Below are 26,807 nucleotides of genomic sequence, written 5' to 3'. Positions count from 1 at the left end.
ACACACACACACACACACACACACACACACACACACACACACACACACACACACACACACACACACACACACACACACACACACAATGTTTTTTTTTATATAATTGCATTGGAATATTGTTTTTAACCATAACTTAACACATTTTCATGTTAATCTGAACACAGCTCACACCAAAACAAAATGCAGGGATAATCTGCTACAGTAGGCTACTGTAAAGCTCTGCACATAACCTATACTTTAATTTTACACGTGAATACTAGACGGTGTTTCATAATTAATATGGATTCATATTTTCCAATAAAATAACTGTTTTTTTTTTTATACATTTATCGACGGCCCTGATGGAGTCTTTTATCTTTAAAAGCTCCGCACTTCCGCCTTCCGCTATTGCGCAACAGTTTGATCACGCTGTTTTGGGCTTGCGCCTTATACAGTATACTAACAGAAATGTCGTAAATATCTTGAACTTTGTTCATAATTATTTTATACAGTCTTCTTTCAGTGTTTTAAGAATGTCGTCGGAAGTGAACACTGCACACGCGGAGAGCAACGGGAAGAAGATAGGGGTAAAACTATAACATGTTCTTGTTATTGGTTTTGGCATGATATAGCATACTCGATATTGTTTGTGTCTCTAATGACGCATCTTAACGAGACGACATATTATCGTTTAAGGATCAGGAACATCCTCGTGTGCTCATCCCAGAGCTGTGCAGACTCTTCTATGAGTTGGGCTGGGTGACAGGAACCGGGGGAGGAATAAGCCTGCGGCATGGGTTAGTCAAGGCATCTTACAGCATAATAAAATCCACTATGTTCGGCAATATGGCATTTATTCACTTGATATTTGGGTCAGGCAGTGACGTAAAAAAATGTCCACGGTAAAGAATGGGAAGGTAATAAATTCACGTGGTTATAGGCTAAAAGTTTTTGCTTTATACCGTACATATTATATTTAAAAACGAATAAACTGTGCGGTGTAAAATTATAACATTATTATATTAACCTCGAGACAGCCTTGGGGGTCTGCAGGGTCTCTGAAGTCATGTTTTGTTTCCCCCATGTATGAATATTAAGTTAGTTGGACCACGTGACTTTGTTTTTGCTGACAAAAGTTTTTCTTTTTTTCTTCTAAGAAATAATCATAAAATATTATGCATACTATCTAATAATTTTTATTTTCAAAATTTCATTCTTTTAATTTCTACATTATGATATTAGTGTGGTTGTACCACTGGGATGTTTTGGACTTAATGCCTGCCACAAATATTAAAATTAATAAATTAACTCATTTACTAATGTAATTAAATATGTATGGAATTCATTACACAGCATATAATTATTATTTCTTCTCCCAGTGAGCACATTTATATAGCTCCCTCAGGTGTTCAGAAGGAGAGAATACAAGTAAGGCTTTTTTTGTTCATGAGTAATATGCACCACACTTCAGTAGCGTGTTGATGTGTATAAAGAAATAATGGCAAGAAACTTTAATTCCACTTTGTAGCCTGAAGACTTGTTTGTGTGTGACATTGATGAGAAGGACATCAGTTGTCCACCTCCACAGAAGAAGCTAAAGAAAAGTCAATGCACACCGCTCTTCATGAACGCCTACACTATGAGAGGTACGTGTCCACTCTACACACAGTGTTTTGTTCCAGCTCTGTACTCTATTTGCAATGCATTGTCATTTTCTTTCACAGGAGCTCAGGCAGTTATCCATACACACTCAAAGTCTGCTGTCATGGCAACTCTCATGTTTCCTGGCAAGGAATTCTGCATCACACATCAAGAGATGATCAAGGGGATTCGAAAAGGAAACTCCAACACAAACTACAGGTTGTACGCCCTGCTAAGATGCTTCACTAGTCACTGATCCCAATCATGCCAGTTTTACATGAGTAAAATGTAACGTGTTCTTGTCAAATAATACTAAATCTCAAAAAAGAACAGTTGTGATGTTAAAGGGGACCTATTATGCAAAATTCACTTTTGCATGGTGTTTGGACATAAATGTGTGTTGGCAGTGTGTGTACACAACCACCCTATAGTGATAAAAATCCACTGCTTTTTTTTTATCCCCATAAATCATAATTAGTGTCTCCCAACGACCTGTTTTCAGCCATGGGGCTGGTGTGACATCACAACAGTGACGGGACCCCGCCCACGAATGTTGACAGACACTTCCGTTTTAATCAAGGGGGTAATCCAGCATCCGGAAAGCGTAACAAGCCATCACCTGCTGTTAGCATTCCATTGACTCCCATTCATTTTGGCGTCATTTTGGCAGCGAATAATTTTACATCCGAGGCGTTTAAAGACTCTATTTGTCCATTGTTTATTTCTAAAGAAACACGACAATGTATAAAAGGCTCCATTACTTTGTATCTTACGTAAGGCCCTGTATTTGTAAAAATAGGCTAACGGTTGCGTCATAACTAGGGATGGGAATTGAAAACCGGTTCCACTCGAGAACCGGTTCCACGTTTTATGAACCATCGATATTGTATGCCCTCAACGTTAACGAGTCCTCTTATCGATGCTACTGCTCCGAGTCAGCCATAGTATATACAGACCGTGAACTCACAACTGTCCCTTTTGTCCTTTATCGAGCACCATAGCACGGCGTCCAAAGCGAATTTCTGTCCAGCCAAAGTCTTATATGATTGGTGAGTGATGTAGATGAACTGCTGCGCTTGGGACGAGCCGCATGTTTAACTGAAAGAACGAACCGAGAGAGAGCCCGGTCATGCGCTCGCTGTCTTGCTCTCTCTCCCTCGCACATATTAATAAAAATAAATCAACACGATGGTAAAAGGTCGGAAGTAGAGGTCTTCACGGGTCCAAAAATTCGTACCCGAACCCGAAGGGACCCGTAATTTGCTACACCGAACCGACCCGGACCCGACTATTATTTCAAAAGCTGGACCCGGACCCGTGCAGACCCGATAAATGCCTAACCGGACCCGACCTGGACCCGTCGATTATTTTTGTAAGCTGGACCCGAAACTGCCGGGAAGACACAGACCCGACTGGACCCGATTGTCACATATTCCACCTTAAAACTGCTATTACAAGTCAATAAACCTGTTGCGAAAAATTACAACTTTTTGTCTTACCTAATTTAAGGAGCCGTAGCAGCGTAACGTTAGTAGTCTCTCCATCCTTTCCTTGTAACGTTACCTGACTGGCTGTGATGCATTACAATCCTTCGGCTCCGACAAGAAAGTTATCCATGTTATTCCTCTCGTTATTCCACCAAGTCCAAGCTTAACTTAATCCTTGTTATTTCAGCTTCAAAAGTCCACTTGATGTCACGGACTCACGGTGACGGATGACAAATTAAACGAGTTAGCTGCTAACTCGCACTAACTTTTGGCTGTTTGCCCTTTTGAACTATAATAACGATTGCTCATTCAGTGCCATGGCCGCTGCGCTGACGTTATTTATTTGCTATCATCTCCGTGCTCTCTGCTCTGCATCATCGAGTCTGAATCTGACCACTAAAACTTTAAGATTAAACAAAACGGTTAATTTACATTGTAAAATCTAAAGCGCGGTTTGGCTGTCCCTCACTGAAGCTCTGCCTCTGGTAACTGGTTGCCATAGAAACATGACACGCGCTTGACTGCATTTATGCGCGCTAGCTGGATCAACCTAAAATATGCTTTTTAACACAATTTATTTTGAGTGTCAAAGTAAACATTCATGTGACAGTTCACCTCAGATTATGTTACTGATTTAAAATATATTAAATATGAGTGTGACAAGACGCATTTTTGAGATTGATGACTCACACGGGTATTACACACAATGTTAAACAGACCCGGGACCCGAAGTAATAGATTCCGACCCGACCCGGACCCGGCTGACTTTTTAAATATAGACCCGAACCCGTACGGGTCCCGGGTCAACGGGTCTCGGGTTCACTGTGAAGACCTCTAGTCGGAAGACCAAAGTTTCATGTGGAGCATTTGGAGATTTTTTTATTTATTTTTCCTGAATTACCGCTGGGTGTGAATTGTGCTAAAATACGTTGCATCTTCTCTGAAAAGCGTTCCTCACATTCAGCTGACATAAACCACACTTTAAATAAATGAAAAAAACTATCCAGTGATGAAATGTTTTCTGTGTTGACACACATCTTGTGGGATGTCATGTCCTAACTGCCGGGATAATCACACAATGCGTACACGTCCGATAATGACACGTCTAATTCGCGAACTAATGACTCTTTTGAACCGATTTATTTTAATGAATGATTAAAACAACTGACCTTTCCAACACTGAACTCATGAGACGTCTGAATTGGTGTAACACTTTACAATAAGGTTCCATTTATTTCATAAATTACATAATAAGTAGTTTGCTTACTCAAGTGTAAGCTTTAAAACAAATAAAACCACTTGTTTTTTTGCCTTTTTTCCACACAGTGCTATCAGGAATCGATAAGAGAATCGTTAAAGAATCGGATCGATATGCAGAATCGGATCGATATGCAGAATCGGATCGATATGCAGAATCGGATCGATATGCAGAATCGGATCGATATGCAGAATCGGATCGATATGCAGAATCGGATCGATATGCAGAATCGTCAGTGGCATTGATATTGATAAAATCGTATCAATTCCCATCCCTAGTCATAACCACGCGACTCTCTGTCGCACAGTAGAGAAATTACCGTATAGACCGGAGGAGAAGCTCGCAGGCAATCGGGGGGATGTGGAGGCAAAATGACAAAATAATGAATCAGAATACTTTTACCAAAAGTTGCTCCTAGCTCATGGACAGCTCCTACTCGCGCTCTCCAAGATTTGGAAGGGAATGATTCCGTTTTCTCTTAGCACAGCTACTAGAAGACTTACAACTGTTTTAACATAAACTGCCCTGATCGAGTCCACAGCGAGTTGTACACATCCGCCATTGCTGCACTGACGAGAATGTCTCCCAAGTGTTGTTGGTGTTGTCTGGCTGGATGTATAAATCCATATAGCTCTCTCTATTTACTCCCGAAATCTGAGCCAGCCGCTAAAGACCAGGTGGATTAATTTGGTTTTCGAAGAAAATGCCCCCTAAACTCTACAGAAATGTATGTACTTGCGCACTTCTTATACTGTTTACTCCTCTCTTAGTGATTTTCTGGAGTATAACTGATGCTTCATCTTTTGTGTGATGTACAATAAACTTTATTAAACTCATCAGTATATTTTTTGTCATTCGGACAGGGTCCGCTACAGCAGGCTTGTATTAATAGTGGATACAAGCAGATGACAAATACTAAACTAAACTATACATTTTCCATCTACATACAGCATATTTTCTGAGTTTGTAGGCATTATTGTCTGACTCCAGGTCGAAATGAACACCGTTACTGAGAGTTTCTTTTTGGATATTATCATCATTCAGTGAGATGAGATTGTTCTAACACTGAGCGTGAGCTCGTGAGGCTCCGCCCCCTGTGTCGTACAGCAGCAGCTCATTTGCATTTAAAGGGCGCACACTAGTGTTTTCCTCAGCCCCAAAAAGTGACAATTTAAACATGCTGTACAAAATTATCTGTTGGGTGTGAAAACTTCACATACACACTCTGGGGACATCAGAGACTATTTTACATCTTGTGAAAAGAGGCATAATAGGTTCCATTTAAGATATTAGTAGGTGTGAACATCTAAAATCCTGCTTTTACTTTACTGTTTGTAGCCTATGTGTTTTGGCCCCAGGTATGATGAATCTCTAGTTGTTCCAATTATTGAGAACACCCCAGAGGAGAAAGACTTGAAAGAGCGCATGGCCCGAGCCATGGACATGTACCCCGACTCCTGCGCTGTTCTCGTCCGCAGACACGGGGTCTACGTCTGGGGAGATACCTGGGAGAAAGCAAAGACGATGTAAGCTATAAAATGAAATGCACACCTCATTTTGTGTATGTATACAATATGTATTTATCTTTTAAATCTGTATTTTTTTTTCAGGTGTGAATGTTATGACTACTTATTTGACATAGCTGTTCAGATGAAACAGTGTGGTCTGGACCCTTCTGCTCTTCCCACAGAAGATAAAGGCATTGTTTAACACATTTGGCTCTGTACAATTAACCACTGTTACCATCATTAGTTTTTAAATGACAAACCCTCATTGCACATCACACTGTTTTTTGAAAATGTACAGTTCAGCATTTGCCATGTAAGATTTACATTAAGTTAAATGTCAATTATTGCAAACAGAATTAAATGTAAGAATGCAGATTAAAATGGTTAACATTCTGAATCTAATGAGTGTCATTCTTTTTGTTTGGATATTTTGATGCTTAGCAACAATGTCATAATTAGCGTTTAATCTTGACAGCTGTTTGTATAATGGTATACATTGATATGCTAGTTATAAATTCACAGTAAAAACATGTATTTGTGTTTTTAATTCTTGTATTAATTTACGTTGGGTCCACTCACTCAACATTATTACAATTTAAAGTAACTGTGTACTATTTGAATACATTTTAAAATGTATGTATATAATAAAATTTATTTCTGTAATGGCAAAGCTGAATTTTCAGCATCATTACTCCAGTCTTCATTGTCACCTGATCCATCGGAAATCATTCTAATATGCTGATATCCTGCTCGTTCTGCCACTTAATATTTTTGTGGAAACTGATACACTTATTTCAGAATTCTTTAATTAATTGAAAGTTCAAAACAATACCATTTTAAAAAATATATAAATAAAGATTTTTTTTCAAATTGTCGCAATTTATTGCACCGTTGCTAGTGCTGTCAAATCGATTAATCGCGTCTAACAAAGGTTTTTGTTTACATAATATATATGTGTATATATTATAATTATATTTATTATATACATGTCTCTTATATACATAGACATTTATAATGTATATACACAGACACTCACCTATAATGAAAACAAAAACTTTTATGTTAGATTTATCTTGATTAATCGATTTGACAGCACTAATCCTTACTGAAAATATGTATTACATTTAAAACATGTTGCTGACCACAAAAGTTTGAACAGTAGTGTGTAGCTATATGGTATGTTTAAACCATAGCATTATGTCTGTTGGGTAATATAGCCAGGAGATGGCAGTGTTGTCTCTGGCCTTTTTGTACTTTGCAAGAATTCTTGTGGAAGTGCCCTTTGTAACTTCAAACATGTTTGTATTTAGCTGTTTTTAATAAGTCTGCATTAACAGCTTGAGTGTCAGTGAAATATGAAAACAAGTGTGTTGTACCAGAGTCGGGACTCAGAGAAAAACTCTATCAAATGCTATTTGAGGGATTCCATGTAGCCATTTTTTTAGCTGCCATCCATTTTATACTGCTTCTGCCAGCCCATCCATTTGAATGAACATTATTCTCAAAGGCCCTGTAATTCGCAAGCTACCCGCGCCTGCTAGAAGCTACAGGGCTGGTCTGAACTGAGCTTGGGTGATTCAAACCCCCTCTGGCTGGTTTTATCATTCCTCCATATGCTGCAGCAGTTCATCTCTGAGGGAATGCCTCTTGTTGTAGAGCAGGTTTCATCAGTCATATACTGTATGAGCTCATTCAGTGCAATCAAAATATGATCAAATCTGATGCACCCTTCTTTCAAAACTGCTGCAGACCATCACTGGCACGGATCTAAATGCAACTGATGCTGTGAAAGAATACCTAAATGTTCAGTGGTCCCAAAAATACAATATGACTTCTTATTAAATCTTATTTCATTGCAGTGTCCTGTAAAATTGACATTATATTATTAAAGGTATCATATAATAAACTGATAATACAGTTTAAGCAATTAGACCATAATTATTAGTAGATGTATGCTACAACATTTCTATATGAATAAAGTGTTCCCTATCGATATGGTGTACTCATATTGCATCGCTAGACACGATGGGGAAATTTTTAATTTTTCTCAGAATGTTGAAGCCTTTATTAAATAACGCAGTGAAACAAAGCCATAGAAGTTCAGGAATCTATGCAATCTATGCAAATCTAGTCTATTGGCTGAGCAGTGGCAACTGCACGAACCAATGGCGTCACAGCATATCTGCGCGAACCAATCGTGTGCCGAAGTGGCCTGTCTCCCAAACTTATTCAGCCCCTAGCCACCATGGCCAAGGCTTGGGAAGCCATTCCCGTTTTTCTAGCCCTCAAAGCCTGAAAGGGCACCACTTCTTAGTCCTCTTGGACAACATGGCTGAGAGCAGTGTATGTGCCAGTGCAGACTGGGGATGGAGCGTCCATTCCCTTGGGGACACATTGTCCACCCAGCCTTGGTTCCCCGAGTTGATGCAGCTGCTAGCAGCAGCCCCATGGCCAATTCCCCTGAGGAAGGACCTCCTTTCCCAGGTGAAAGGAACGATGTGGCACCCTCAACCCGAGTTGTGAGCCATCCATGAATGGCCCCTCATGGACCTCACAGGGGTAGTCTTGAATACTATCTCTGAGGCTAGAGTCCCGACCACGAGACGCCTCAACGCCGTTAAATGTTCTGTTTTCTCCGACTTGTGTACAGTCTGGATCAAAGACCCAGCTTCCTGTATAGTACCACTGGTACTGTCTTTTCTAAAAGAGCACCCCTTCTACGCTCAAAGTCTACATAGCAACCATAGCAGCATACCACGCTCCTGTGGCCGGCCAGTCTCTAGGCAGGAACAACCTGGTTGTTTGTTTTCTGAAAGTGGCTAGGAGGCCCAACCCGCCTCGTCCCCTTACCATCCCCACGTAGGACCTGTTGACGGTCCTTTGGGCCCTCAAAAGACCTCCCTTCGAGCTGTCACATGTTGGCAGAATTAAGACAACTTTTGCTTAAGGCCACCCTCCTAATAGCATTAGCATCGGTGAAGCGAGTGGGTGATTTGCAAGTGCTCTTCATGAGCGCATCTTGCCTTGAGTTTGGGCCTTACAACTGCAAAGTCATCCCTTAAACCAGGGGTCACCAAACTCGGTCCTGGAGGGCCGCTGTACTGCAGAGTTTAGCTCCAACCAGGTCCAACACACCTGCCTGAAAGTTTATAGTATGCCTAGTGAGACCTTGATTAGCTGGTTCATGTGTGTTTAATTGGGGTTGGAGCTAAACTCTGCAGGAGAGCGGCCCTCCAGGACCGAGTTTGGTGACCCCTGCCTTAAACCAAGACACGGCTATGTGCCTAAGGTGCCCTCTAATCCATCCAGGGCACAGGTCATTTCGCTGACTGCTCTTCCCATTTCGGAAGACGAGCGAGAGTTACACTTACTCTGCCCCGTTCGGGCTCTAAGAGAATATATTGAGTGCTCTGCCCAGCTCAGACAGTCAGAGCAGCTCCTTGTTGTGTTTCGGAGACAAAAGGGCATCTGGTCACGAAGCAAAGATTATCCCACTGGATAGTGGACGCCATTGCTTTGGCCTACACTGCGATGGGCCTTCAGTGCCCCATTGGTGTAAGAGCACACTCCACGAGAGGAATAGCCTTTTCTTGGGTATGGTCCAGCAGTGTATCCATTGGCAACATCGGTATGGCGGCCGCCTGGTCCAGCGCCGTCCACCTTCGCCAGGTTTTATAACTTGGATGTTCCTGCGCTACAAGCATGAGTCCTCTCTGTTTTGCTGGGATTGACCTCAGAGTGATAATAGCATGGGCAGTATTATCTCAGGAAACCAAGGTTAAGCTTGTAATCGATCGTTCCCTATCGATGCGGTTCACTCGCTAGGCGCGGTGGGAAACCAATGCTATGATTGCAGAACGACAATCGTTCTAAGGCCCCAGCCTAAGAAACTTGATATAAGGGCCTTGAGTGCAGTAGGGCTAAGCAAGGTAATCACCCGACTAAAAAAAGGAGATTAGACCATGGGTCAGAACCTTGTGGGAGATAACAATATAATTGTTTGGAAACTCAAGAACTCAAGTTTTATTTTGGTACGTGAACAAAACCTCACCAAATATTAGGCCTATGTGTAAAACTCCTATCCTGTAATCGCAAAAAAGCATTATGCTGGTTTTACCCTTGATAAGAAACAAAGTCTCAGTTAAAATTTCTGTCAATTATATCACAACACCAAACAAATTATTTTGACACTTGTGATTTGACAGATCGCGGCAGTGTGGAGAGTAAACTGATCATCTCGTCCCCTTTAGGCTACTCTTAGTTATAGGCAAAGCACAAAATAAACATTAAAAAACAACAGAAGGTATGGTGAAAGATACATACAACTTACTGAAATGCTTAATTTCATGCAATCATGTTTCAACCGTAGAAAGATAATAATGCTACAATTACATTTACCTCAGGACAGTCATCTGCAATTTTAAATTATGTATAGCCTATACCCTACAATATATATAACCTACCGTTTTTATTGCGGTGCTGATTATTATATGTAAAAATACATTTTTTGAATTTAATTGTTTTGTGCTCTGTTGTTATTTTACCCTGTAATATTACAGTAATAAACCAAATAAGATTAATTAATGTATTGTAATTTACAGCATTATTTGGGATCAGCATTATTCTGTCATCAATTACTCACCCTCAAGTTGTTCCAAACCTGTATGAATTTCTTTCTTCTGATGTACACAAAAGCAGAGATTGTCAAGAGATTGGGCCCCATTGATTTCCATAGTTTTGTGTTCAGCAGATGAAAGAAATTCATACAGGTTTGGGACAACTTGATGGTTAGTAAATGATGACAGAATTAAAAAATGTATGTGAATTAATAAAGAGATTGTAAAGCTAATCAAAATTAATTGAGCTGTTTAGTCTAAATTTTCTGAAGAGACCCGGTTCCTTTATATGATGAAAACATTTAATTTAGTATTTCAATCACATATGAACATTGATCAGCGAAGATAAACAGAAGCTGCACCTGCTTGACGTGCAAGAACAAACCTCATTGGGTTCTTGTGTTCAAACGGGCTGCGTAACACATGAGAATGAACCTTACTGGTTCTTGCGGATGCTCAAAACTGTTGCGTAACACACGAGAATGAACTTCATTGGTTCTTGCGGAAGCTCAGACGTGCTGTGTAACAAACGTGAATGAACTTCATTGGTTCTTGCGGAAGCTGAAACGTGCTGCGTGACATGAGAATTAACCTTATTGGTTAACGCACCTCAAGCGAACATGCTTGAGCTTCTGCTTACCACAACTGATGTGTGATTTGATGAATATGTGAATAAAAGCCTAAATTCAATCTGTTCATCATATAAAATGTTCGAGTCTATTCGTCGGGATTAGTTTGTACGATCCCTTTATTAAAGGGGTGGTTGAGTATGATTTCACTTTTCTAACTTTAGTTATTGTGAAATGTTGCTGTTTGAGCATAAACAACATCTGCAAAGTTACAACGCTCAAAGTTCAAAGCAAAGGAAGATATTTGCTTTTAAAGAAAAAGACTACAAACGGCTGGTAGGGACTACACGACATTCCTACAGGGTTAGTGACATCACCAACCCTAAAATGTACATAAACCCCGCCCCCGGGAACACGCAGTCCATGTTGAGAAGAGGAAAAGTTGTTGTATAAGAGTACATCTGTAATCAGCTCAAACTTTAGCATCCATCTTTTCACATGCAATAGAAAGTCACTGTGTGCATCTCACAACTGTTTCTATATGAGCGATTTATAGATTGTCATGACAGAATATGCTAATTGAAGATAGTTAACTCCACATCAGCAACATAAATTCATCAACTAACCATTCAGAGACGTCCTGTTGCATTCTACGCGTTGTCACTTCTTTTTGAGTCTCTCCATCTTTATCTGACTCCGTTTTAACATTAAAGGCAAAACCGTTTCTGTCATTTTAGTGTTTCTGACTCTGCGTGAGGTAATCGGAGCTGCTAACACACACACACACACACTCTCTCTCTCTCTCTCTCTCTCTCTCTCTCTCTCTCTCTCTCTCTCTCTCTCTCTCTCTCTTGAAATCCCGCCCTCTGCAGCAGCTCATTTGCATTTAAAGGGTCAGGTACAAAACGGTGCGTTTTTGCAAAAAGTGACAACTTTAACGTGCTATATAAAAATATCTGTGGGGTATTTCATGCTAAAACTTCACACACACACTCTGGTGACATCAGATATTTATTTTACATCTTGTGAAAAGGGCATTTTACCACCCCTTTAACTTTTTAAGCATCAAAGTGGTAGTTGTGTAAAAGTCAATGGAGGGACAAGGCTCTAAGATTTAATCAAAAAATATCTTTATTTGTGTTCTGAAGATGAACGAAAGTCTTACGGGTTTGGAACGACACAAGTAATTGTTGAAAGAATTTTAATTTTTGGGTGAAAATTGACATGACAAAAATTCTTATGAAAATGAACCATGGTTGCTACTATTTTACTTTAGTAAAACCATGGTTAATTTTCATCAATCATATCTAATTATGTAGAGCTTGTGAATCAGAATCAAATCAATTTGTAAAATCTGTATCATTACCGAGCCCTATATTTTTCATATTTGTTCTGCTATTTAAGACAAACATCTATTCCAGACATATGGATCCAAGTAAAAAAGTGGTTTGATTCTAGCTGCATAGGTCCAGAGATGAAGGAAAAGGTTGGGCACTTGTTGAAAACAGCGGGTTCGTATAGCAGGCAATCAGGGGTCAAGCGTAATTTGCTGTCTTTGTGCGTAGCTCCCACTGAGCACCATCTATCAAGATGGACAACTAATTCTCTCTCTTTCTCTTTCTCTCTCTCTAAGGGAAAATTGCAGTGTTGAATGAATCCAAGAGAGAGGAATGTGGCTAATGACCTGAATAAGGAGGTTATGAGACCACCGAATCTGTTTATCAAAAGGCTGAAAATGTCTGCCGTGGGCTGAAATTAAACAGGGAAATCTGTTAGTGGTGAGCAGGAGTGCAGTGAGCCAAAGCCACCTAAATTGACTATCTGTGCATGCAGGTACTTTGAACATAAGTTGCTCTTATTGATTTCAAGCACATAACCTTCTCTGACAGGTTATAGAGGATTTAGAGTGGGCGCATATGAAGAGTGAGGTAACAATGCCACAGACACGGGCAGGTGTCCTGTAGTGCATATATGTTTCATGTTTAATCGTTATGATTGAAGAGTAACAAATAGAGTAGTTTGAAATAGAACTTATTACCAGTTGCATGTTACTCAGCTTCATTTATTTTCATTTGTATGTTGCTTTGGATAATTAAAAATTAATACAAATTTTAATTTGATAAATAAATATAAATATAACGTCTTGGTAATGTATGGTACGTATGGTAACCCTCGTTCCCCAAGGAAGGGAACGGAGACGTACGTCATTGCTGACGAATGGGGATCGCTTGCGAGAGCCTATCTACTTCGAGTGAAACTAAACGAGCCAATGCACATTGGCATGTGATAATTGCTCCAGCTGCTGTGTATCGTGGCACGAGCATATAATGAGTAGAAGGTGCGTCGCATCTTTGTTTTTCCGCTGAGGAGCCGGACTTGTGACCCGGCCATCTAGCGGAAGCTCAGCAAGTGTTGAGAGGGGAAGTACGTCTCTGTTCTCTTCCTCGGGGAACGAGGGTTACCATACGTAACTGATACGTTCCCCTTTGTCAACTCACTATGACATACGTAATTGTTGACGAATGGGGATATCTACCAAAACGCCACGGGTGCTGGTCCTTCAAGCGCTCTGCTTTAGCTTCCTGACCTGACTGCAGTGTTGGGCAGAAGTAGGAGCTCTAAGCAGAGAAGGTCAGTCACCGCTGCTCTGCAAGACCCTCTCAGTGTGACTTATTGGATAACGCTGGGAAAATGTGCCCTTGGGGGAGGGAACGATGCAGAAGCCATGTCCTACCCCGGAGGTAGGCACTGTGGCAGTTACACTTATGGACTAGCCAAGCAGGGTAGTACAACATATGGCAGTCTCTGGGGTGGTTCCAGCCTAGTTATAAGGGGGAAATAACACCAGCAGAGGCTCTGTCTAGGGAAAGAGACTGGCTCGTCCGCAGAGGAGCTGATCATGGAGGAATACACATATGGGGTCGCTGCAGGGGCCGCTATATATGGACACCCAGCCTAACACAGGTTCCACAATGCATACGAGTGTAAGCCTCGTGATGACTGCTGCAGGGGTAATGGGGGAACTCATAGGGCCATTTCTGGGGAACACTACTGGAGCAAATGGACGCACGTATTTGGCCCATGGGGGCGGGAGTGGCGTTGCACGCCGACAATAAGAACGGGTCCCTCACGCTACTGGCTACCGTATACTCGCCCCAGTAGATACCGGCTCAACATGGAGGCTATAGAATCTAGCGAACGTGTTAGGCGTCACCCAGCCCGCAGCTCTACATATATCTTTTAGCGAGGCGCCTTGAGCCACGCCAAGGAAGAAGCAACACTTCTAGTTGAGTGTGCTCGCAAAATGAATGGGCAAGGGATGCCCTGGGCTTCGTAAGCCAAGGCGATGGCATCCACTATCCAGTGGGCCATCCTCTGCTTGGAGACAGCCTTTCCATTCTACTGGCCTCCGTAACAGACAAAGAGCTGATCTGAGGTCCTGAAGCTTTGCGTTCTGTCCACGTATAACCGCAAAGAGCGGACGGGAGGATTCGTCAACCGAAAATGCATGCAGGTCCCCTACCCTCTTGATGGAAGCCAGAGCAGTCAGGAGCACTGTCTTTAGTGACAGGATCTTTAACTCAGCTGACTGCAGTGGTTCAAAGGGAGGTCTCTGCAGGGCGCTAAGTATCAGAGACAAGTCCCAAGAGTATAGAGGGGGTATAGAGGGGTGGTCCTCGCTCCCCTCAGGAACCTGACTATCAGGTCATGCTTTCCCTGTGACTTACCTCCGATTGCATCGTGATATGCGGCGATAGCGGCAACATACACTTTGAGGGTGGAGCGAGACAGCCTTCACTCTAACTCATCTTGCAGGAAGGAAAGCACGGCTCTGATCGAACATCTTCGGGGATCTTTGCGGTGGGAAGAGCACCACACAACGAACAGGTTCCACTTCAGAGCATAGAGGCGCCTCGTTGAGGGGGCTCTAGCAGTAGTTGGTAGAGGGTAGGTCACCTAGAAACTCCGGACATGGAGTTTCAAGAGGTCTGGACGTGGGTGCCATAGAATACCCTGTCTCTGAGAAAGCAGGTCCTTCCTCAGAGGAATGGGCCAAGGAGGGGCTGTCGTAAGTTCTGAGAACCAGGTCCAATACGGCGCAACTAACAAGACCTGCTCCTAGTCCGCAGCTGTGCCGACGGTCCACTCGGTCAGGGAATAAAACAACTGCCAATGGGTCAAGTCTGGAGAGGCAAACAGATCTATCTGAGCGGCTCTGAAGAAGTCCCAAGTGCAAGGCGTACTGTGAACAACTCGAGGCAATTGATGTGCCAATGCAGTTGAGGCCCCGTCCACAGACCTGAGACTGCATGCCCATTGTACGTGGCCCCCCAGTCGGTGGCAGAGGCATCCGTGAAGACCACAGCATCCCTGGACACTTGTTCTAGGGGAACACCTGCCCGTAGAAACGAAGGACCCGACCACGGGCTGAAGGTTTGGTGGCAGTGCGGGTGACGTGCAACCGGTACGTGCCACTCTGCCACGCCCATCTCGGGACTCGGCCATGAAGCCAGTGCTGAAGCAGTCTCACCTGAAGCAATCCGAGTGGCTTTACTGTGGATGCCATATGCCCCAGGAGCCTCTAAAAAAGTTTCAGTGGGACCGCTGTCCTACTCTTGATTGTACTCAAGCAGTTCAACACTGACTGGACGTGCTCCTCTGTGAGTCAAGCTGTCTGGTTGGCCGAGTCCAACTCCATACCGAGATAAGAGATCCTCTGCACAGGGGGGAGTTTGCAATTGTCCCAGTTGACCCGAAGGCACAACAGGCTGAGGTGAGGGAGCACCATGTCTCTGTGTTCGCACAACTGATCTCGAGACTCAGCCAGTGGTCGGGAATACGAACGCTGTTTTCTCGGAGTGGAACAATGGCTTCCTCCGCGACTTTCGTGAAGACGCAGGGCGACAGGGACAGTCCAAAGGGCAGGACATTGTACTGATATGCCCATCCCTCGAACGCAAACTGCAGGAGCGGTCTGTGTCGAGGAAGAATCGAGACATGAAAGCACTCGTCCTTAGGGTCGATCGCTGCAAACCAATCTTGGGCACGGATGCATTCGAAAATGCATTTCTGCGTGAGGATCTTGAACGGAAGCTTGTGCAGGGCCCGATTCAAGGTTTGCAGGTCCAAGATCGGCTGTAACCCACTGCCTTTCTTGGGTACAATGAACGTTGACATCGCCCGACCCAGGTAGCGTGCAGTGACTTTCGTCGCCCTGAGGGTCGAGGTTCGTCGATGTACGCTGCTGCATTGCCACAGACAGCTACACCAGGGGGATCTCCACATAAACCTTAGCCGCTTCGCCGTTGAGGGTAATGAGGGAGAAAGAAGCACCAGAACGGTTGTGGGCAGAAAAAGGTGCCATCCAGCACGGGCCGCTCCGAGATACCAATCGTCCAGGTTCGGGATACTCAAGCTCCACTCAAGCCCGAACCTTGCGGCGGCCCGGGAAAGCATAGCCGTGAGCTCTGGGTCTGACTTGGGCAACGCTGGCGCACCTGAAGGAGGCTGCGTAGCCGAGTCTATATCCCCAGAGGACATTAGCTCCAATGCAGCAACCGACATTTGATCATCCCGTGGAGCTCCAAAAGAAACGACTTGGACCGTCGCGTTATAGAGGAGTGAGGGAGGAGACTGGCTTTGCGGGTTACCTCTCTCTGTGATCCACAGGTCACCAAGGCTATTAACCGAAGTAGGCCTCTTCTGCTGGGCAGAAGAAGCGCTAGATCGAGGAATAGGCAAAGGCGCTCCACCTCTTTCAAGGTAACGGAGTGAGAAAATGAGTCATCCATGAGCGCCATTTCAGCGTGCCTTGAAAAAGACGCAGGGTCAGATCGTGTAAGCTCTTTAGAAGTGCTCTCCAATGTGCTGAAGCGCACAGTGAGATAGCCGCTGCTACACGCACGGGGGGATTGTGCAATCCTGTGTGAACACTCACTCTCTGGTCACACCCTCGATACCAACAAAAGCTGTGAAAACAGCTGTTTAGCAACTGAGAACACTGAGAGGGAATACTGAGAGATCGCAACCACCACTGTCTGCGCCGTCACACCAACATCAGGAACGGAGATTCTTCTTTGCAAAGAAGCCACTTCTTACACCACGAAGATCTTGAACAGAGACAGAAACAGCATTCACTGTCTTGCTCCAAAGTGAAAGACAAAGATGTGACGCATCACGGCAGCTAAAACAATTATCGTATGCTATTGGCTCGTTTAGTTTCACTCGAATTAGATTTCAAATCCCAATTCATCAGCAATGGCATACGTCATATTGAGCTGATGAAGGGGACCTGAATACTTGCTGTACAACTAGAATAGAATCAGATAGATATTAGAATGAGATGTGAATGTGAATTAAAAAATGGCTGATTATTTTGGTTATAATGGATTATTGTTACCACACTGTAAAAAAAGGGAAGTGTTCAGAAGTTAAAAAAATCAAGCCAACATGATACATAGATATATGTCAGTTTTACATTGACATTCAATCATTTAGCATGATGCTTTTATCCAAAGCGACTTACAAATGAGGAGAACAAGCAGTTAAACCAATAAAAGGTCAATAATATGAAAGTGCTGTGACCAGTTAGTCTAGCACAGTACATTGAGCAGTCGCAATATAATAATAATAATAATATAATATAACATACCGTATAATAGTCCTAATATTGTCCCTATGCAACTTTGTTTAACCAACAATTTGATTGTTTGCTAAATTCAAAATGTCTTGTTCAGCCAAAATATCCTTTTTATGCATGGTTTTAAATTACTTTTTTTTAACTCTGAAGAAGATAAAATCATGCAAAGCAAAGACATTATTTACAATATTTTTTTTTTTTTGATACGCATAGAGCTCAATACTCAAACACACAGACATCCATCACTGTGACAATCAAAAACATCATTAAGTAAAAAGATGAGCTCGACATCAACACATCACAAATAACAAACAGGGACAACAACAGTAATAATGAAGTCAGCAAACAGCAAAAACAATATTAACAGTAACCAAATAATTAATTAATGTTGCAATGCATGCTGGGAGCTCCCTGAACAATTATTTAATTTTATGTAGATTTAAGGCAATTCACATTTCTGTGACTCAATAAGCCTTGTGTGCTGGATAAAATATGCTTTTTTTTTTTTTTTTTTTTTTTTTTTTACTTCAACACTTTCTGTAAAACTAATTTTGAGCCACACTAACAAGTTTTGAAATGGGTCACACAAGGTGGGCAATGAATATACAGCAGGATATTTGATATTTTTTTCTGTTTGCAATGAAGGTCTGATGTGGTGATCTCCTGCTTGGCTAAAAGAAAGGAATCTGCTGGAATGGGCAAGGGTGCCGGGATACATTAAGGGGGTAATCACGATGCTTTTTCGGCTACGCTTCGTCTATGCCTAGCAGTGGAAAATCGGGGTGTTCAGCTCTCGCTGAGCTGCGTCTCTAGAGACATCGATCATCCCAGATCCCTTCCACAGGCTTTGCTTGTTTTGCACACATGCTCATTTGCAGATTGATTCAGGCCCCATCGATTCAAAGCCTTGAATCAACCAGCTATGTCCCCACAATTACAAGAGTGACATCTTTTATCCCTCGCCAACACTGAAGTAAAACACAAACTAGCACTGATGATTAAAGCTGTGTGAGACAAGTGGGCATGTGTGAATTCGCGGTCTGAAATTATTTGTTTTCTTGTGATTCACGTTTTTATTTATTTTAGAAGTGTATTAGCAAATAAGCTGTTAAAGGTGTGCGATATAAAAGACACAGCAAGTTTTTTGAGGGAAAACCTGTCATTTATAATTCAGTGAGATTTCGATTCTCAGGGCAGTCAAATTGCAGGTAACAATTCTTACATTACTTTAGTGGCAGGCAGCCATAGCAACAGAGATATGCAGCTGAGTGAACAATGTGCATCACAATACTACAGTTTAATATTCCTAAAGTACTCTGTAAACAATACCTGAACAGAACACATAGATTCTTAACCAACATAAATATTGAGGTGGACAAGCCCCTCCTAATCGGATATGGCCAAATGATTTGAGATTATTAATGCTCTGTTTGTTTTTAGGATGACAAAAAGTTTGTAAGTAGCATTTAATATTTGACAACTGTTTTATGTCAGTAACGTCCAGTCATGCTGTGACAATCAGCGGCTGGAGTGCCCGCTTGAGCCACTGGGGGGCACTCCTTCTCTAGTTTTCATTACTACTTATGGTTTCATTTGGACTGATTATGCTTTATGTCTTTCACCTGGTTTTGATTATGCTTGTTAGCTTCTATGATTTAAGCCTTGGTTTTCCTTTGTGTCTTTGCTCAGTATTGTATGTGTCTGACTGCATTACCTAGCGTTTTCCCAGTTCCTTAGTGTTTCCTAGTTTCTCAGTTCCTGGACTCCCTGCCTGTATCTGGTTTTCCTGTTTGCCTTGCCCCTGTATTGTACTTCTGCTGTATTGGACTGCTTACCTGGACTCTGACCCTCTGCCTGTGTACTCGTTGTGTTATCTGGATCTTCCTCTCATTAAAGCCTGCATTTGGATCACCACTGTCTGTTCCACGTGCAGTCTCATGACACATGCAAACAATTCAATATGAATTGAAAATAGCTTATATCATTAACATTATTTATGTAATAAAGTTATTATTATACGTAATTGAAATTGAGTAATAAAATAAATTAACAAAGCCATTTAGGCATATTTAGACATAAGATTAAGTGTTCATGTCAGTTGTTCATATTATAAAATATCAATATTATTTAGTTTAAATTCATTACTTTACTATAAAGTATAGATTTAAGTTATTTTACTATTTTTCTTTCTTTTCCTTTAATTACATTTGTGATAGCATCTCCCCCCAACCAATATAGCAATTTTTATATGTATTATTTTTATTTAATATAACTTCAAGCTTTGCAAATGATTGTGAGGTTTTTTTTCCTCTATAATCCAAATTTGATCTCTGTTTGTCTGATGAGTCACTGCATAAAACCATGCAACATGTTTCGATTTGTCTTATGTCAAGATGATCCAAATTGGTTCCATCAAATGAAATGGCTAATAAGTTATGTTTTAAAGGGATAGTGTACCCCAAAATGAACATTCATCTTAATCATTTTTCTCCTCTTTATGTTGTTCCAAAGCTCTGGCCTTTCTTTTTTCTGTGAAAAGATATTTTTGAAAGTCAGAAGCTTCCAATGACTATTTCTAAACCAAACTAAAACCTATACACACATACATATACATATATATATATATACACACACACATATACACATATATATATATATATATATACACACACACATATACACACATATATATATACACACACATTGTGTGTGTGTGTGTGTGTGTGTGTGTGTGTGTGTGTGTGTGTGTGTGTGTGTGTGTGTGTGTGTGTTATTATTCAACATTTAATTTAAATAAAAAAGATATATGATTTGACAAATAAACTAGGTCTTATGATGAACATTCTTTCTCTCTCTCTCAATCTCTTTCTCCTAACTCAGCCTCTTTTTTTCATCCTCCTGTCTTTTCCTTGCCCACTGCTCCTCTCTCCGCTCCCTTTGTATTTCTTTGAAATTGCTGGCTATTGCTGGGAGATTCCTATCAGAACAGGTTTTGAACTGAGGGAAGACACAGAGCACTTGTGGAATAACAATGAGGCCATGGCTCTGGCTCTTATATTAACTTATTGAAAGAGTCCCCAGGTATTGTGTTGCCATTGCTGTCTTTTGCATTTGTCAGCATGAATATTAGTCTTTTGATTTTGAAGCCATTAATAATGGCCATGGAAAGGTTAGTCCTTCAGAGAAGAGGCAATAAGTAACATTCAGGAGTCTCAGATGTTTCAATTTCGTGTGAGGAGGATAACGTCTTTAAACTCTGAAATTGATGGGGGACTTTTTTCTGCATAGCTCAGTATTTCCCAAATTCAGTGAAAGTATTTTATTATCCTTAGTTTTATTCAATAAATTGTCATTGCATCATGCATAACTGCAGGGAATTGTGTTCACACAGTGTTCTGTTATGCAGCACAAGCGAGTTGCTGGTGCTTAGATACACCACTCTCATTTTGCAGAGACTTTTTCCAGACGCAAAAATAAACCAGGATTGAAATAAACCCAGTGTTACATAACATCAGACAAATAACTCTTGCAGTCTCTCAGTCTGTGCCTGCCTTCCAATTTGTTGTTCATGATGTTCTGTTAGTTTTGCTATTCGCTTCTTAACAAGGACGCAGGTGCCTTGACGGAAATTCAATTTGATACTATTAATGAGATGATTCCCTCCGTATGAAAACGCAGAAGTGCTTAGGGGATTTTTTTGTGTGTGTGTAGGTTTTGTGCTACAGTCTATTAATGAAACATTATGCACACCACAGAGTTTATCTGCCACGCTAGGCTAGAAGTGGTCATTGCTTTCCAAGGAAAGGTCCATGAAGGCTCCTACAGTGGGCATCTCTTAGCCAAAACTGTTAGAGAAGAAGGACTACCTAGAAGTGTACGCCAACAGCGAGTGCTCCTGCATAAATCACACTCTTTAGACTTTAAGCCTTCCAGTTAGTGAGCGCCTGTGTGATTTGTCTCCCATTAAGCTTAGTTTCTTGTGTCTATTCAGGCTTAATTCTGGAATTTAGAGGGTCTTAAAGGTAATAATGTATTGATCTGAAGACTGCATACTAATGTTTTCAGTTTCAGAAACTTCAAGACGTCCTCTGTGAAGAAAACTCGAGAACTGATTCACAGTCATACTTTTCATAACACTTCTTTATTGCTAATTATGGGATTGTGACAGCATTCCACAGTCAAATCATTACGGAACCATTGGATTACCGAGATAACTCCGCAGCGGCAGAGATGAAGGTATTGTGACTTTCCTAGTAATGACAGTGTTTGCCAAGTATAGTCATTGCCTGCGGCAAACTGCACCAGCAGGTTGTGAAGACAGGAAGCTCATTGAGTGATAGGAGGGTGACGTCAATTTGAGAGTCTTTTGGGAGCTATTCTCCTGAGCTTCTTATTTTTAACATTCCATATAGTGCCATAAGTCTTCTGACGGCTCGGTTTGTTCTTATTTCGAGAGGGATAGGTATCATGTGTGAGGAGTCAGGCGACAGAGAGATCGGTTCCCTTTTGCTAAGCAGATAAAATGCTGTTGTCGACATTGCTGGTCCCTTTTATCTGCGACACAAGACTTTTCTCCCTTATACGATCTTTGCAGTGAACAGAAGGATATATGGTCCTACATGCTGCAATTTGCTGAGTCTTAATCAGACTAAACAGAGATGCCTTGGGAAGTCATTACCCTTCTATTATTTGAAAGGACATGAAGGAATGGCTACATGGGCAAAGCTCCTGCAGAGAGCCCTTGTAAATCAGACAATCCATAGAGGAAGTGTCACAGGAGCATTGAAATACTCTGCCTGTGATTAGCCTTTGACCACGTGGCCACATATTTGCTTAAAAACCACTCTGGGCCATTATATTTCACAGCTCTTCAAAAACACTCTTATATCCTGAATGCAAGATGGTGCTTAGATTCAAACACAGTATTAAAGATGAAATGGGTCTCCTCTGTGTTTGTTCCAGTCAGAAATGCTCTGATCAGCATGGCATCTCAGTAAACGGCCCAAGAGAGAAATAAATTGAAAAGCAAATACTGAACGACATGATAGTGCCCTTGAAGTCAATGTATTTTTCTCTTTTTTTTTTTTTTTATAACATATCATGCATGTTTAAGATGATGGTTAGATGATGAAGAAGCTGACTCAGCAGTTAAATTAATGGGCAATTGCATTTCATCGTTGGCACAAGCATTTTGAGCATAAAAAGGAGTTAAAGGGATACTCACCCAAAAGTGAAGATAATCCATCTCTGTGAGTCAATATAATACAAATATGTATGTGCCCCAAAACTGACAATTCAAAAACCACACAAAACAAACACGATGGTAAGCCGTATGACCATAGTTGATGAATCAATGTCTTCAGAAGTTAAATTATACTCCTGTGTAAGCTAAACTATATATACTACTGTGTGTATACTATAAACCTTCACTTCCGGCCAACTGTCAAATCCCTGTTCATGTTTGAATGCGTGATGTAAATGTCAGCACAGGATGTAGCCTATAGTGCGTTGTGAAACTTGCACGAGAAGTGGTGGTCCTCTGTTTTTTCCTCGTCATTTCTCGGACTTCGGAAAGCGCGTATGTCAGGCTTCACAATGTTCACGTAAACCCAAGTACCGTTGGCTGGAAGCAATGGTTTACAGTTTTAAAAGTATTTTTCTTATACACATCTATTGCTTCACTTTCAGAAGACTTTATTTATCAACTAAGTGTCGTATGGATTACTGTCATGTTCTTTTTGTGTGGTTTATGAAGCGTCAACTTTGGGGGTCAAAGACAGTTGCATTATATATCCTCAACGAGATTGATTATTTTTCTTAATATCTTTGTGTTTATCTGAAGAAATAAAGCCATATACTGTACATTTGGGCCGCCATGAGGGTGAGTGAATGGTGAGAGTATTTTCATTATCCCTTTAAATATCCGAAAAGGATGACTTCCTTGACTTTGGTTCCAGCCCAAGAGACGATTCCTTACATGTGCTTTCATAGGTTTAAAAAGAGAGCACAAACGAAAATAAACATGTCTGCTCAAGATGAATTACAAGCCCAGATCATTTTTCCCCTCGAGCCCCCTGAGATAGCGCTTGCTGACAGTATAAAGGAGTTTTTGTACTTATTGTTATTGTTATGTCCACTTCATGTGTAGTTGTTTTTTGTTTTTGCTTACCATGGGACTCATTCTTTTAATCTTAACCAGATATGGCCAGAGCAAATATATTTTTCTGCTGTATCCTTTAGTGCTTCTTATCACAAATTAAAAAAAAGAATCCCAGTTGTGGTTTGCCGTTACCAAGATAAAAGGTGTTTTAATGCCATTTAGCTGAATTATATATGGAGAAACCAGGTTGAGTCTGTATAGTTGTATTTTGTTGATTCATGATGCAACTTGGCACATAGATTTCCGGGCATGGAGCTTGCAACTGTCCTACCAGCCGTCATCTGCTTCTGGCTTGGTTCTTATAATACTTAAAGCTGGAGAGGAGCAAACACATAATAATTCACATAAATCTATTTCCTTTTCTTGATGGGCATTACTTTTCAATCTGTTGAAAATAATGACTCTCAGGGGCACATTTAAAAAGTCGTGATCCAAATGAAAACAAAGGAGCAGCTAACATTGAAAGTGAAATGAATAAAAATGACTGCTCAATATGCATTTGCTATCTCAGCTTGCTAAACACACTGGATGATAAAAACACAGTCTCTCATTTGGCTAATGACAGGCATATTGTTCTTGACACTGGCACATGAATATTGACTCTGTTCCATCTTTGTATTTTGAACCCTTGCTCCTCTTTCACTGTGAGCTCGACCAGCGTCTCACGATTGCAATGGTTGGGTAGCTTTCTCTGTGGGAGTGGAAATGAGGACAGTTTGTCATTATCAGAGCAGGCTTGAGAGGAATTTAATCACAACTGCACATTCAGCAAGTCTCTGACATTATTGAAAGAAAGAAAAAAAATGTTTTAAAAAAGAAAGCAAGAGAAAAATTAATACAGAGAAGCTGACAGATCGCTCTCATTAATCAGAAAGCAGTGTGCCGTCCTCCAAATGCATGCTGTGCACGCTGCAGGTTCACAGGTCTGCACTGCTGTTAGTGTCCTTCCCATTCAGAGAGGTGAGACCAGCCACATGAAAATAGCTTGTGGATTTAGGACTGGTGCCATCCTTGGACTTGTGACATATTCTCTGTTTCAGATAATGAATTGGATTCAATTTGTTCCAATTTATAGAGAACAGATCAAAAGGTGCAGAGTAAGTAGAAGAATGGAATAATAAGAATGGAGTCGTGAGAGGAAATGTGTGTTTAGAGGGATGATATGTGACTCAGAGACAAAGATAAGCAGTTTAAGCCCTTATAATCATTTAACAGCAGCAATTTAATAATGTTTGACTTTTTTCGGGATTTGATATCTGGCAATTGCCTGGACTAAAGTTTGCTATCAAACTGGGACAAGTCCTTCCTTGTAGGAAGGATGGAGGATATTTCTAATGCCAATAATTCAATCTTGAAATATTACGCTGCCACACCTCTTTCTTTTGCCACAGAATATGAGATACTGAAGAACAGCCCAGAGACAGCGGAATGAAAGCAGTCTTTTTATATTTTTGTTTAATCTTTGTCTTGCTCTTAGTTTGAAGTCAGCATTAATCAGCAAGTCAGCATAGTCCAACAATCCATTACATGCCAGAAAAGTGATGTTCATAAGGTCAAAGAAATGTTTTTCCAACATGAAATTCATATGGAGGTTATGTTATGTTTTCATATGGTTCTTAAGGTGTTTTGAGTTCAGGGGATAAATACTGGTGGTAATTGCTGTCCCTTAAAACTTCACAACAGATTTTTTTAATTTTTTATTTTTTTTTACATATGGTTGGTTGTTATGGATTCCTGCAATTTTTAAAAATAAAGGTTCTTTATTTTTGAAAAAAGCATCTATCTATCTATCTATCTATCTATCTATCTATCTATCTATCTATCTATCTATCTATCTATCTATCTATCTATCTATCTATCTATCTATCTATCTATATATCTATCTACATATCTATCTATGTCTATCTGTCTATCTGTCTGTCTGTCTGTCTGTCTGTCTGTCTGTCTGTCTGTCTGTCTGTCTGTCTGTCTGTCTGTCTGTCTGTCTGTCGTGTGTGCGTGCATGAGTGTGTGTGCAAAGATGCCATAAAGCATTAGTTATTGGGTTAACTGCACCTCCTGGTCCTTCTCTCAGAGGACTCACTAATCTCACTATCTGCTGTGGGAAGACAGCTCTAAAGATGCAGCATCCACACACTCCTTATATTCACAGAGCTTCTCCTCCATTGTGCTTCCGTCTCAGATATATGACTGAGGTGAATCAGGCAGACCATGTGCTGTGGTCTCACAGGATCCACTGGTGCATAACATTGTTGATTGGCTGGTTTTAAACCAGAAAATCTCTTGCAGAGGAGGAAGAAAAATAAGACTGAGTCTCTAGCAGTGTGTGTTTTGTTACACTTGTGAATGTGAATTAATGCCATATGTTGATGAAGGGACAGTGAACCTAGGATGACAAGCCTTGCAAATTCTTTTTGCACAATTTTCAGGAACATGAAGGACCTGGTTTAATATTAATGATTTAGGATTTGGGCTACCTGCATAAAAGCAGCTCAGACTCTCTAATTATAGCTGACATGGTTCCACTGCTCATAATACACATGCGTGTTCACCACACACACACTCCTCCTTCATGAATATTCATTCCTGTGATATTATCATACTCTGAGCGGTGACTCATTGTGCTTCACATCTGACTGACATGAACAAGATTGAAAGTGAGGGTCCTCATGAATATTCATATAGCCCTAACAAAAAAGTAATTATGCATAATGTCAGAGGGAGTATTTCGTAAATATGAATGTAAAATGAAGGGAAAAAACGCAACCATATTAACTTCAATTTGCTTCTCTAATGGTGGAGCACATTTCGCCCTGAAATAACCTCATAACAAAAATATATATAAACACGATTATAAATATATAATCATGTGTATCACACACACACACACACACACACACACACAATGTATGTGTGTGTGTATATATATACATATATATATATATATAT

The 26,807-nt window shown here is 40.9% G+C and overlaps 1 protein-coding gene across 1 annotated transcript; it reads left to right on the top strand.

The window, feature by feature from the left end:
* Window positions 1-374: 374 nt before the first annotated feature.
* apip (APAF1 interacting protein) lies at window positions 375-6,740 on the top strand. The gene is made up of 7 exons (XM_079637799.1): window positions 375-566; window positions 676-776; window positions 1,359-1,407; window positions 1,508-1,625; window positions 1,704-1,839; window positions 5,724-5,891; window positions 5,976-6,740. Exons 1-7 carry the CDS (start codon window positions 513-515, stop codon window positions 6,073-6,075), a joined length of 726 nt encoding a protein of 241 aa, XP_079493925.1. The 5' UTR covers window positions 375-512; the 3' UTR covers window positions 6,076-6,740.
* The last annotated feature ends 20,067 nt before the right edge of the window (window positions 6,741-26,807 follow it).

This window comes from Phoxinus phoxinus, assembly GCF_949152265.1.
Source record: "Phoxinus phoxinus genome assembly, chromosome: 2".
Lineage (NCBI taxonomy): Eukaryota > Metazoa > Chordata > Actinopteri > Cypriniformes > Leuciscidae > Phoxinus > Phoxinus phoxinus.
Note: the sequence above shows the minus strand (reverse complement) of the source record. Positions and strands in the feature narration are given on the sequence as shown.